We start from the raw sequence: 14,552 nt of genomic DNA on the forward strand, positions 1-14,552 counted from the left end.
TTTGTTAAAAAAAAAATTATTCACAGTACAGCCTCAGAACTGAGCTTCAGTTCAATGTATTTGATTACAAGAGTAAGATTCAGATTTATTTATTTATTTTTTTTAATAAACTTGAATTAACTTCAGTGAGCCGCCCGTAGTATATTTTCCTTCACCGTGAGTACTGGTGATGGGCTGATTGCAGTTATATCCGCAGGTTGGGTCATAATAATTGACATTCTGATTAACAGTGGATGGGTTGCAGGTGGGTGAAACAGGACAAAGCATTTTCTCATTCCCAAATTCTGTTTCCTCTCGAGAGTTTTGTATATTCTGTCCTCAAGTAACTCAATACAGCATGCAACAAAGGAATCACCTGGAAAGCTTGTGATGCTCGACATAATTTAAAATGCGTGGGTCTCCAAATCAGAGAAAATTATCTGGGTTGGTGTATGATCACGCATAGATGCAAATTTGGATAAACTCAGAGTCAATCCATGCATCACAAATAGTATGGATACTGACCCAGTTTACTCAGTTGATACTTACTCTGTTTGAGCAGTACAGTTAAATTAACTTCACAGTGGTTGTTAAAGTACAGCTTGTTGTCATCAGTAACTGCATCTAACCGCCTCATGTCTCATTCACTTTCTTATTTTGTTAGAGCTTTTGATTTATTGATGGCTGTTGCAGTGATTTAGTAGAGATTTTCTATAAATGGATTTTTCTATAAATATAACAAAAATACTTCTGAAATAAATGACCAACCCTCACTTTTATTGACATTTTGATGATCAGTTTTTAAAAACTACTTTGTTCTCTGTAGATAAAGTCCTCCTAAAGCGCTCTTCTTCATATACATGGGAAAGAAATTTTTTTATGTAAATGAATTTAATTAAAGAGACAAAGACATGATCAAAATAGCAGCAAGGGCCAAAGAAAACCTGTGAAATGTGGTTGAGTAAAATAGATTAATAAGTTACTTTATTTACTAAATGATATATAAGATATATGGAGACAAAATATGTCTCAAAATGTGTCTCCTCCAGCCTAATTTACTGATGGCACCTCGGATTGAATAACCGGATAATAGGTTTGTTAAGGATCATTTTACCCGTTTTTTATCCAAGACCATTAGTCCAAACTCAATCACACCCAGACTGACGACGGCAGCTTCAAAAAGGCCACGGAAAAGCATATCAGGCTAAACAGTGTGGTGTGCCTGTGGAGCAGAGTGGTGCGATTCCTGCCCCTTGCACTGGAAAGTTTATTTTGACTATTACGCAAGTCTAAGATCTGCTAGAAAAAAAATGCGTTGCACATCTCAAGGGGGTAAAAAAGTTGTTTTGCTACTGTTGTGCTTCTAAGTGATTGTCTTGACTTAAGCTACAACAGATTTTACTATGATCATTGAGTACTAATGTAAAACAGTGCGTTTAAAAGGAAACCTTTGAAGACACAAAATCCTTTAATTTCCTGTTTATGCCTCAGACTGGTGAGACATTCTCCCTTTTATTGTTGAGGTGAAGGTATTGCCTTAACATCTACATACAACCAGTTATCTGTGTAGAATACTAGATCACAGTTGTTTTTTTTGTGTGTGTGCGTGAAATGGACCACTAGGTGAAACAAGTCATAAAACTGGGGGAAAAAGAAAGAACGCTGGACGTTAGCTGGTGTCGTAATGCAGGAGAACATGGACAAGACTTCAACACTGCCAAGAATCCATGATTTATGTAAGCCTACCATCTGTTGCCACAGAATACGTTGCACAACTACCAGTGAGTCAGACTGGCTCTGTGGACATCTACAGTGTCACTCACACACACACACACACACACACCTAGTGAGATGGATACTGGTGGCAAGCTCACAGAGGCTCATATGAACGATGGATGAGGTGAGAGAAAAGACTCCTTACTCCCTGTCTGAGTGACCTGAATATACCCAAGCGCTCACACACACACACACAAGCCTGTACACAAACACACACATACAAACTATCTACATACACATGCTGCATCCCGCTGCAGCTGACAGCCATTCATTCACTTCAGTGACAGGCTGAGGCTATATCTAAATGGAAGGCTTTCACTGGATTGAACCCCCACCCCCCCAGCACACACACAAGAGCCCTCTCTCTCTCTTTCTCTCTCTCTCTCTCTCACACACACACACATTCAGGTACACACCCTGTCCTTTTTCAGTTCATCATTTTTTCTTCTGCTCACCACCTCTTGCACTATTCCTTTTCCACGTCCTTATACACACACTTAGTAACACACACTGCACACATGCACACTGACAGAGCAACTCACAGTGTACATAGTCTCTAGATTCCTCTAGATGTGTGACATGCTTCAGATTTGGTGTCTTTGCTCCTTTCCACCAGCCCCACATCTGAACACTAAATCACACAATAAGAAAAAACTGCCACACCTTGCTCTGACACCTTGACCCTTAACACACACATACTCATACACACAAATCAGCTTACGGCATGTTTGCTCTTGCGACGTGAAAGCCCTCTCTCATTAACCCAGAGGGCACCCCCAGCCTCTCATTGTGCCCCTATCTCCCACAGCATTCTGGGTAAAGTAGTTTAACAATGTCAACCAGATAAGCCCAGTGCAAACCTGCTGATAAGCAGTCAAAGACTGCACTTAATGTCTGTGTGTTTTGAAGGCGTTGGTTGATTGAGGAGCCAAAGAGGAGGATGTAAAAGACCAACAGTGTGGAGAATGTGTGTGTGTGTGTGTGTGGTCACTGGCAGGCTTACTGTTTCATATCTTTGTAATAACATGTTAAACTGCCGAAACAGCTAAAAGCAGAATACAAAAGGAAAGCAAACACACACACATACCATTGGACAAAGAACTTGCATGTGTGTTTATGCGCGTGATTTCAACCTATGGCCAAGGACCATTAGTAAAGTTATTCATAAAAAAGGTGAGTCACCTTTTCCTGTATTGACAAGTAAAGCAGGGAAGATATGATGGTCTGGAAGAAAAAGGAAAACCTTCAAGGCGGGTCTGACATTAAAAACACAACTCAGAGTAAAATAAAGTTTACGGCCGACATTCAAGTCAGCGCCGCTCAGACCTTCTTCTCAGGCTGCCACGAGGCAACCAGACTGTAATTTGAGGTCAAAGGTAAATCCTCCATCCAGACTTTAATGTTGCAATAAGCCGCGTCACAAAGGCTCCGCTTACAGTGCGATAAAAAGGTGTGAATATTTCACAGGAAGTCTCAAATAAAACACCGTAAATTTTGCACACTTTGTCCCAGAAACTCCACACCCTACAGGGGATAATCTCCACTGTTCTTCCCACCTCTCACATTCTGCACGCACATACGGAGGCATCAGAAAACCCACTGAAGTACAGAAGTGCATGCAGACTGTGGATTTATACTGGTGTATAAACAGGACTTGCACGCTATGTCTGATGAGCACATGTGCATCTGCAATTCTGCAGCTATTCACACATGTATGTACACACACACTCACACAGTCAGGATTTGAAATCTTTGCAGGCTGGAAGCTGATACCCTTGCTTTGTTCTCTTAATGGTCCTGTTCCGTTTTTATTATTCTGAATACCTGACCCACCTGTACAGTCAGAAGAGACTCTATCCTGCCCGTCATCCCCCATGAAACACTGCTAGATACAGTTTCCCTTTCTCTCCCCATTCTTTCCCTCTCTATTGGCTACAGCTACAGTTTCAAATTGCTTCCTCCTCTGCTTTTTTCCCTCCCCTTCTCATTCTTCCACGCTTTCTTCTGTGGTCCATTTTCCCGGAGCAGACAAATGATCGGCATTGATGAACACAAGGCAGTATTCAGAGGACTCACACCCAGCAGAACAGGAGGAAACAAAAAACAATTAAGATAGTTTTTTTATAAGAATCTTTTTTTTTAATGAAACACAAAAGGCAATAAAATTAAGATAAATAATTTTTCCTTTTGTACATGAGGAAATATTTAAGTCATATTTCCAAAGAATGACTGAACCTATATAATATATTTTAGTAGGCATTCTCAACCGTACAAAGCAGGTTCCAGTGGGTCTAAAAAACACAATGATGTCGCTTCTGTTAAAACGTGATGGTTAGAACTGAATCCAGTGTTTCTTAAAGAAAATACAGCTTTAAAAAATTCAATTATAGACCCATAAAAGTAATATTTTAAAATCGAGTTTCACATTAGATTCCTTTTAAAGCTTTTGCTTTGCAGTGTAACAGCAACAATGTTGTTAAAAGTCAGTCAATGTCCTAAAAAAGAAAAAGGCATTCATTTTCTTCCCCCCTGTACATCCTATACACTGACAACAAACAGTCATCACAGGCTTGCATAAACAGTAAGACAATGGTAAAAACAAGCAAACACAAAACACAGAGACATTTTTGGCAAAGCAGGAATAAAAGTGACAAGAAGCATAATTTGTGATTTGATCCGTATCTTGTTTTTTTGTCTCTCAACATTGTCCCATTGATTGGCTCTGATTGTCCTTCACAGTCACGTGATACTATCCTGGTTGCCATAGAGACCTCAAGTGCATCAGCTGGGTAGTGTGCAGACAATGTTGCTGCAACGTTTCTCAGAGGCTGTCATAGCAACACTGGATAAACACGAGCAGACAACGAGAGGAACTCTACTCAAAATACCTCAGTGATTGCAGGGGTCCCGGTTTCAGATTTGATTGAGCGTTTTTTGTCTTTTTTCATAAAATTGTTTTCTTCTAATGCGGTGAAGCGTAAACTCACAGGTGCTTTGGTATGTTTCTTCTTAATGCCAGATAAATATCTACATTTTATATAGGAATACAGGCTAAAATAGATAAAGAAGAACTAGATTCTTTTAGGATCAGAGAACAGCAGAAACTCAGTTTCTTTTCCAGTATTTGTTAAAAAAAAAAAAAAAAAAGAAAGCTCCCAACAGGAAATGCACATTCTAAACCCAACGGAGTGAAGTAAAGACAAAAAATCTGGACACATATTTAAAAAGAGCCTTTTTTCTGATTTCCTTATAAAAACAACTTTTCCCAACGTATTCACCCTTTGCCTAAAGCAGGGCTTACAACCACAAAGTCTTCGCATCAGTTGTACAGTTTGACCCCAAATCCAATCCTGTTCAGTGCATTGAGGGAGAAGGCAACTAACCCAGCCTCCTCCATTTGAAAGAGCCTCCCAAACCCACCCACACACTCCCTAAAAAAATCTAAATAAAATAATCTTCTCTGCAAAAGAAAACAGCAAAAAACAAGAACAAATATATATGTATACTATTTACAACATGTTATACTATGCATAATGCTGTACAAAGCACACACACTCGCCCATGCACACAAACAGGCACGCACCATTCAAATAAACAATCCAACAACCTTTACATGTGTCTTCGCACCTGAATAGGAGGATACGAGAGAGAGAGGTATTGACGTGTATGGCTTGACAGGAGAAGAAATCATTTCGTGTTTCTGCACGTTAAGAACTGGACAGATTAACGTTCAGAGGGTTAGAGACATACCAATGGCGTGTCGTGATGCCATCTCTGCTTGATGAGCACAGGTGTACACGTGCATAACAACACATACAGTACAAACACACTCACACGATAAAGCACTATTTACTTAGAGCTCATTAAATGCCAAACAGGGTCATCGCAGCCACTCTGCAAACACACTCACACAGATACACACATTTACACACACAAGTCTGAACTACAGTGTTTTTTGGTCCTGTTGGGGATCTCCCAATCATGTTGTCATTGTCAAACTACCACTATAAGACCATTAAAACCTTCCAAACCAGTGTGGTTTACAGTAAGTTTCTCCATCCCATGCAGTCTCTCCTGCTTTCTGAGTCATTGTTTCAAAAAGCCAAGTCTGCCACCATTCCTCCATAGCATTTCCAAGCTACTGTACTCCAAAGTGCTCATGTCCTTGATTCCTCTTCTTTTGTTGCTGTAATCAGAGATGGAATACTCTGTTAAATCAGCCACAGGGAAGGCTGTAGACACTTGCTGCAACAAGGAGCCTAAGTCCACATCTGATTAAGAGGTTAAATCTGATATGGATCATCAGACTTTCCCCTAGAACAAAGCAGACTCCTCTAAGTGCCAGTAGTGTCAGGCTTCATCCAGTGGGTTAGCTCCTTCTCTTACAAGAGACAGATCAATACGCAGAGCTGAAACTCTTTGACTTGGTTGCCCTCTGTCCCCTGCTTTTTCTGAAGGACCATCCAGGAAGCAGTCAACTCCAGACTTCTGGTCAATTTTTGGATTTCTCTCTAGCTGGTGGTGCTAGGACACAATGGCCATGCCGTCCACGCTGATTAGCTGTCCCGTGGTCGGCTCATAGGTACCAGCCAAGTAAAACAGGTCGTTCACGGTGTGGCTGGGCTTACGTTCACGCATCAGGTGATCATACTCAGCCTTGCTGACCACCTGACAGCGATGGGAGATGGTCTGCACATCATTCTCATCCTCGTGGCTCGACTGATACAAAGCATTCTAGTAGAGAGACAGAAAGACTAGTTGGTATATGAGCAAAATAACATAGTGTAGACAATCAAGCAATCTACAGCTGCTTTTACAAGAAAATGCTGAGTGGTATATATCTTTGCTACTGTTTTCATTCTGCACTTCCCACACATATTGTCTTTGCCATATCTTGTTTTGTGGTGATTTTCTAACATGTGATGATGTTAGAAAATGATGATCTGATGATTTATTTTTATTCAGTCATGTTGAATGTTGCTCAAACTAACTACCCAGTTCTTTTTCTGTTCATTACAAACAAACCTCTATCGCTGTTGTTAGAAATGCAAAAACCAGCTAGTTAGAAAGAACTTACATTGAATATGCAGAACTGAAAATGGTAACAAGTTCATAAACTAAATGGAGGTTCGACCATGAATATCAGATGGGAATTTAAAAAAGCACAGCAGTAATATACCTATAGGAAAATGTCACAGACTGTTACTTTGACCATTCCCTTTTTAGAAATTCTACTTGCACTCCCTGGTCTTTACCTTGCCATCACGATGTCGCTTCCCCAGGCGAGTCTCCTCTGGGTGGTAGAACCACTTGACCCTGACCACCATGCTGGAGCTCCACGACTCCCAGAGGCTCTCCACTCTGCCCACGTAGGGCAGCTGAGGCCGGCCAGGTGACAGGAACACAGCACAGTCGCCAACACGCACAGTCTCCTTGCCCCGCACAATGGCCTTGTAGAAAAGCTTGCGGGCTTTACCCTTCAGACCTCTCCTCTGTCAGAGGAAAGAGAATAAAAATAGCACTCTCAGGCAATTTATTCAGTGTGGATGATTTCACCACCAGCCTCATTTCAGAAATTAATTAGTATTTTTGTTTGTTTTGCTAAACTCAGTCTACCAAAGTATAGTAAGATTAATCGAAACCAAAAAATTGCTTCTAGACAAAAAACTGATGTTTGTTGCCTCACATATTTATAACACTGATTCTACTGAGTTAAAGGAGTTTGTTGGCAAACCAATTCAGTCTTAACATGTTTAATATAGTAAAGGGTCAGTTTATTTTCAAGCTACATATCACAGTCCACAGATGCAGTTATGTTTGCAAATCTAACAACATGGGAAGTGGAGAGTGGCAGCAGTTTTTCAAACTGTTTTGTTCCGTTATCTCAGGAGTGAGACTTAATAATAACAAATTCAGACATTAACCACACCAAGTAAGACTCATAGTATTACCAAAAAGTCTTATGCAGAATAAGCAATGTCAGGAGAGATTATATTTGATCAACTGTATGTAATCAATGTATGACACAACAGAAACTGCAACAGTAACCTACTTAAGTTGTTGCTAAGTAGGTTACTGATACCTAAGGGAACAATTCTGAAACCATATAATCAAGATAATAAGGTTTGATAATGATAAAGTTCTGGAGTGCAATGGTGAAAAGCTGAAAGGTCTCCAAATATGTGTACCGGAAAAGCAATAATTAAAGAAATAAACAATACAACAAACTCAGAAATTCACCTCTATCCCTCTCCTCAACAACATCTTGGATGCAAGGAAAGAAAATATTAAACCCAAAGCCCAAAGTGTCCTACCTGGGTGGGGTTGCCTGACCATTTCCAGAGCTGGCGTCCAGGCAGAAGGGGAGCCATGCTAGGCAGGGGCTCAGGTGAGGACATCCTCTGTCTCTTAGCTGTTGCTGGGTCCTTGGAAGCAGGTTTTGGTTGCTGGCTCACAGAACTGCTTTGGCTCTGATGGTGGCTGTTGGGAATTCCTTCTTTCCTCTTCAGCTGGGTCTTAGCTGTGCTACTGTTAGCTGTCATACCTTTAGACATGAACTCTTTCCTGTCCTCTGCTCTGTCAGCCCTCGCCTTTGACCCCGAGATGGCCATGTTGGCTTTAGCCACAAAGCCATGAGTAGGGGTTGAGGCAGAGGGAGAGGAGGTGGACGTGGTAGGGTCAGGGCTCATGAGGTTGGAAGTCATGTTCTGCCTGTGCTTGTGTTTGTCCTGCTGGAGCAGTGCACGGCGCAACAGCACAGAAGAGGACTCTTCATCAGAGGAGTAAGAGGAATCGTTGTCTGAAGAACAGAGGGATGAGGAGGAGATGGAGCCAGAGGAGGAAGAAGAGGAGGAAGAAGAGGAGAAACATACAGACAGACGAGAGAGAAAACGACCACCACGGTGGGATGTGACTGCTGAACTTCTTCGACGTGCTTCAGTATCTTGACCATCATCCTCATCATCCTCGTCTAGCTCAGAGTAAGAGCTGGGGCAGTCACTTGGGTAGTCCAGACTATATTCTCCACCTTGAACTCCGAGACCTGCTGATAAAAGATCCTTTCTCAGAGGTGGAGTGCCCTTAAGAATAGCCTCTGAACGGGGTCCAGTACTTTCTCTTTCCCCTCCTGCTTTCTTGCCATCCTTCACCAGCAGGGCAGGATGGATGTATCGTAGTGGTGCTCCTGCGGAGGTGAGAGTTTTTCCGCCTCTGCCTCCACTTCCCCCGAGTCGAAGCAGGGCCTTGCTGTTCTTCGTTTTAGGAGAGGTCACTCCTTCATGGTCAAGCTTCACTAGGAACTGCTTCCTGTCGCGGTCGCTCACTGGCTTCCTGCTTCCACCTGCCATTGCTGTGGTGACAGCTGAGGAGCAAGCAGAGGACAAGGAGTCCCGAAGCCCCATGGAAGCCACCGTGGTAACAGGTCGCCCAACAGCAGAGCTTCCAAAGGTAGAGTAGCCGTTGGCTATGCTACTGAATGAGTCACCTTCAAAAGGAGAGCCAAAGATGCCTTTAATAGGCACTGGGGGTACTAGAGGGTGGGAGGCAGGCCGGTGAAAGAAGCCCAAGTCTCGCTCTCTTATCCTCCTCTGGGTCTTACGAGATGTCCCATTGAAGAGGAAGAAGTCAACTGGCGGTCTCTTCCTGGGCACAGACCAGCTCAACATGGAAGCATTGCTTTTGGTTACAGAGTCTGTCGCTGATGTCAGTATGCTGGCAGTCTTAGGCACTGAGTGGACTTTCTTCGGTCTGCCAACTGAAAAAGACAATGGGAACAGAGAGGAATTATGATCAGTATGAAATGACAGGTCTTAAGAGTAGACTAAGATTAACTGTTTAACTAAGAGTTTTGGAGTAACTTAATCTCTTTGAGTAATCTTTATCTCTTTGATCTTCACCTAGCCAGGTAAGTTTAGACTTATTCATTAATCAAACTACAACAAAGCTGCTAAACCTGTCTCTTCTTCCACCCTTATTGTCACCCTGAGTTTGTGATGAGTTACATGTTTGTTGCTTAACTACACAAAGCACACTGTTGAACCTTCACAAACTGAACATATGAATGATAGGTGGAAAACAAGGAATTTCAAGTTCTTTTGTTTCCAGACTCTGAGGCATCTGATAATTGGTTGAAAGTTGGAACTGTTCATGAGACCTTGTTTGGGTCAGTTTCCCCTGCATTCAATTTGCACTTATAAGTCGTAACTCCAGACTCTGACTGATATCACATCTATTTAAAACCAAGTTGGATGTGGCTCACTAAATTAGACACAAAAAAGACAAAAGTGTTAAAAACACACCAAGATTACAGCTTTTATTTACAGGTGATGCTCTTGGCAGCTATCTTAGTTTGCGAATTTGGTGTCCTCTGAGGATGACCAAGTTGAGGAGTTGGCTTTGGACGTCAGAAAACAACTCGGAAAACGACTCACGGGTACAAATCTAATGCAGCATTAGTATGAACTAAAGTGCTGTGTGTCTGTGTGTGTGAATATATTCACTAGTTAGACCATTATTTCTCAAGTCTAAAATAGATAGCTAGTCTTTCTTATGCATTACAAACACTGGATCATAGTTGGCTAAAAATGACCCTTCAAATTGTCAAATCTTTACAAAACATTAAATACAAGGAGCAGAGGATGCCTTACCTGGTCTCTTCTCTTGCGGCCTGCCTGTTGGGTCCTCACTGGCTGGTTTCTCTGTGGGTGTATCTTTCTTTTCCTGGGTGGAGCTTCGTCTGCCGCGGCGACCAGGTGAGATTAGAAGTGCTGGAGAAGGTTCCGCACCTAACAGAGATGATGTGTGAGAATATCTCTCTGTCGTTCATTCATTCATTCTGTATGCATTTCTTTCATCTTTCCCATCCTTATTTTTAAAGCTATACTCACAGTGGATTTGATATCCTGGGGGTAGAAGTCTGATATTTGCGAGGGAGATCCTTCCTCTGTCTCCATCATCAAACTCCACCATCACACTACCCTCCTTCTCCTCCTCTCCTGGACCACCTGAGGCACAACACAAGGGACAGAGGACATGAGATGCTGGGAATGCATCAGTGTACATGTGAGGTTGTCGGTGCATCTCGCTCACCTCGTTGGACATATCCAGGGTAAAGACAGCGAGAGCGCTCGCTCCAATAGGCACACACTCGTGTCCCTGCAGTCAAGATGGCCTCAGTCTGTGGCCGCACATCTAACACCTGGAAAAATCACAAAATTCTCAATATAGTGCAGTTAAATCTGACCAGATGCTTTGGAGACTCAAGACTGAAACTCACAGCTTCCTGTAGTAGTTGTTCCAAAGAATAGATCCGGGGGCGATTTCCTCGTTCCCCTTCAATTACAACACTGAATCTAAGAGATATAAGGAAAGGGAAATGAATGAAAAACAAAATTCCTCAAAGACAAACTGTTATTTTAATTTGTAAATTATTTTAACATGATTTTCACTGTTAAATTCAGGGTTGTCTTTTGAAAATAGACAAGGGTGTTCAGTCTTTTTTTTTTTTTTTTTTTTTTTACTGGCAGCTGTGTTGCCTGCCACTGCTGTGTGTCTCGGCTTTATGATCATCGAGACACTTGTTTTTCAAGATTTCACAGCTGCCAGGCACTTAATTAGTGCTAAGTTAAATTTTTAACTCTACACTGTTGTTGTATTATGTATTCTTAGTACTTAACTCAGGTTTTCCTCCAGGAAGTTGTTTAGTTGATGCGTTTATCCACCCAGATTTTTATATTTCTCGACTTGAGATCAATAGATGAACTAACAATTGTCATATATGGCAGTTTCTTAGTCATATAGTTAGCCTGCTCTGCTCCCTTTAAGGTTAAAGCTTTATCATATACACCTCCGCTATAAAACACTGTGGGAAACCCTGGAGTCTTTCAAGGGTTTGAATCCATGGTGAAACAGCAGAGAAGCAGGGCTTACATGTCAGGTAGGTCCAGAGTTTGGACACAGGCAGCATACAGCAGCTCATCTTCCTTGGAGATCAGGATCTTGAGCCCGTCCACCAACATCTCTTTACTCAACACACAGTTTGGCAGAGCTGTAGAGGGAGGGTGTGGTAGAAAGATGGATGGACGTAGAAGATAAAGGGGAAGATATACATAATTTGTGAGTGTGCTGAATAATTGCTATGTGAAGTGAAAAGGAGGGACAAAGGGCAGAGAAAGAGGTGTGTATGCATGTGTGAAAAGGATCAAACATGCTTTTAAAACCTGCACATGTATGTAATTATAAATGATGTGTCACTGTTTATGCCTACCAGGTATTCTGCAAGGCATGTTGGGAGGGAGGTGGATCAGCATTTTCTCCTTTGCCTCCTCCTCTTCGTCTTCCTCCTCCTCACCCTCTGAGAAGCTGCTTTCCTCATCTAACCGGAAGCCGTCGTCATCTGCAAAACTCTGCAGGAGCCGGCTCACTGCATGGCCCTTGGCCTGGACAAGAGACAGAATATGACATCAGTGGGTAGAAAGCAGGATATGATGTCATTATATACCCAAAATAATCAAGAGTAAACAGGATCTGCAGGTGACTGAATCAAATCCTTTCTAGAATAATGTGACTGATGTGGTGAAATCATTGAAAAGAATTCAGTGAAAAACAGCTGCAGCCTCTTGTAATGTGATACTTCAATTAAGCCTGCAGGATTTTTTTTCTCACTTGCCACTGTTCACTCAACAGTCAGAGGTCACAGTCAGTGATAACTGCAGCTCTTGAACTGGTAGGACTTTAACGTATTGCCCAAGGACACTTCAACTCTGTGGACGCCTGCTAATATAGAAGCTGGAACTCTAATTTACATTCTCACCTTCAGACACACACACACACACACATACACACTCAACAGATACTATCCATCTCCCGACCGGTTTAGGCTGGTCTATCCAAAGATGACTGATGACTGATGATGGAAAGTCAGCTCACCTAACAGGTTTCTGCTTGTATTTAAGCTTTCCAAAGAAAAGACCATAATATTCAATGCATGAGAGATGGTGTGTGTGTGTGTGTTTGTGTGTGTGTGTGTGTGTGCATGTGTGGTGTGTGTGGGCGTGTGTACTGTCTCTTGAAGTTTTCCACATCAGGAGACCATATATTTTAGTGACAGAAGTTTCGTCACCAGAGGGCATAGGTGATTATTTCCCTTTGGTACTGGTAGCATATGTGTGTGTGTGTGTGTGTGCATGCGCGCAGGCATGCATGGGTGTGTAGGGTTATGGCCAATGATTATCTTTATACTTCTCTGTTCGGTTTGGAGTTATGTGTTTTTGGACATTCCCTCACAATGACTCAAAGATTAAAGCAACCTCGGGGCACTTCTCATTAAAATGAATGTGGGTGCTAACGTCTGCCTGAACGAATAAGACAGGCCAGTGGTGTGTTAGCACGGCAGACAAGCATGCAAAAAAACACCTATTACAAAGCAAATGGTATATTTGACAAAGTGACTGATTTACAGCTGATGCTAAGCACCTCCCTGTATGGGAGCCAGAGTTATTATAGGCAGTGTTAGTCGTAATCTACAGGATTTTCAAACTTCCTGACAGGGTGTGGCTCTCCTCAGCAAGGAAGGAGCGAACTTGAGGTGAGGGCTTTCCAAATTCCTCCTTGCTTCTGTCTTTCTCAGCCTTTACATGCATGCAGCAGAAGGCCAAAGGGAGTGACCTTCTCTGAGTCACCTTTCCTCTTCTACACACATTCCCAGTCAGCCGCTGTCTGAACCTAACCGAACCTGTTCTGACTGAAAAAAACCAGTGTGTCCATTTTTACTCATTTATTCATTTCAGTATTAATGCACTTACATTCCTGACTACTCTGTGACAACAGTGATTTATTGTGATTTTCATTATGTAAGCTTTATGTCATGCCTCTAAAATTGGCAAATGCATCTCAACTTTCCCTTCTCAGTTCCTGTCCCACACAGTGTGTGAAAGATCAGGGGAAACAAAATAGCTGCGAAGCGCACAGATTCTGTATTCCTTAAATGGATGTTGAACTTTGGAAGAGAATTTAGGTGTACAGCTTCCTGCCCATGAGTTACATCCAAATGCAGTCTATTTTCTTCATATGTTTAGCTCCTATTGGCAGAATATGTTTTGTGGATGTTGTATAACCTAAAAGTACAATTTTGGTTCCATAACAAGATCAACAGGTATCATCCTCAGGAAGTTATATAAAGTTCAAGGGGGGTAGAAACACACTATTTCAATGGTGTCTACTTTCCCTGATCTTTAAAACAGGAGTGCATAAGTGATGCAACTGAGGAGGGAAATGCTAAACTTAAAAGAAAGTTTTGAGTGTAACGTAACGTAACATAACGGTGGTGGAGACATGCCATAAATCACTGCTGTTGTCAACTGCTTAAGTAAAGTTAGCAGTCACCACCACAACACTGGTCCTTACTGGACACTACTGTATAATGTCTCACCTTTCCCAGAATCCCCCGTCCCACTGAGGTCCTCTTCACAGCTTCTCTGCTAGACCTGTTGGTGTCTGTCACAGCTCCACGGTTTCCCAGGCCGTCCCCAAAGCTGCAACTCACTGACGACAATCCCCATCTGGGCAAATAGCATTTTTTAGTCCCCTGGTAGTCTAGATGTCCCTTGTCTGCATGGGAGAGGCTTGGCCTTCTGGTTGCTCTCCTCTGATCTGTACTGGATATGTTCCCCATGCCTGAGGCTGCAGAGGACATCAGGAAAATTAGAGCCAGCAGATACATAGCAAAAATGTCAATATGTGATGTTAGATTAGATATGGCCAGAGATTAATATGAGGAAAGAAATGTAGATTTTTCTCAT

General features: G+C 42.2%; 1 protein-coding gene across 4 annotated transcripts in view; it reads right to left on the reverse strand.

Moving 5' to 3' along the window:
* Positions 1–2,902: 2,902 nt before the first annotated feature.
* The window catches only part of bahcc1b (BAH domain and coiled-coil containing 1b), a 64,915-nt gene continuing 53,265 nt past the window's right edge, over positions 2,903–14,552 (reverse strand). For 3 of the 4 annotated variants that reach the window (XM_046378221.1, XM_046378220.1, XM_046378222.1), the window contains exons 19-28: positions 14,183–14,433; positions 12,020–12,191; positions 11,683–11,800; positions 11,030–11,105; positions 10,843–10,951; positions 10,641–10,757; positions 10,401–10,538; positions 8,070–9,508; positions 7,011–7,247; positions 2,906–6,489 (exon numbers count right to left, since the gene is read on the reverse strand). In XM_046378221.1, the coding sequence (XP_046234177.1) occupies positions 6,280–6,489; positions 7,011–7,247; positions 8,070–9,508; positions 10,401–10,538; positions 10,641–10,757; positions 10,843–10,951; positions 11,030–11,105; positions 11,683–11,800; positions 12,020–12,191; positions 14,183–14,433 (2,867 nt within the window). In that variant the 3' untranslated portion in view covers positions 2,906–6,279. Of the gene's footprint in view, positions 6,490–7,010; positions 7,248–8,069; positions 9,509–10,400; positions 10,539–10,640; positions 10,758–10,842; positions 10,952–11,029; positions 11,106–11,682; positions 11,801–12,019; positions 12,192–14,182; positions 14,434–14,552 lie in introns of all 4 variants that reach the window. The other variant, XM_046378223.1, reaches the window with a different exon arrangement.

This window comes from Scatophagus argus, chromosome 21 (assembly GCF_020382885.2).
Source record: "Scatophagus argus isolate fScaArg1 chromosome 21, fScaArg1.pri, whole genome shotgun sequence".
In the NCBI taxonomy this organism is placed as follows: domain Eukaryota; kingdom Metazoa; phylum Chordata; class Actinopteri; family Scatophagidae; genus Scatophagus; species Scatophagus argus.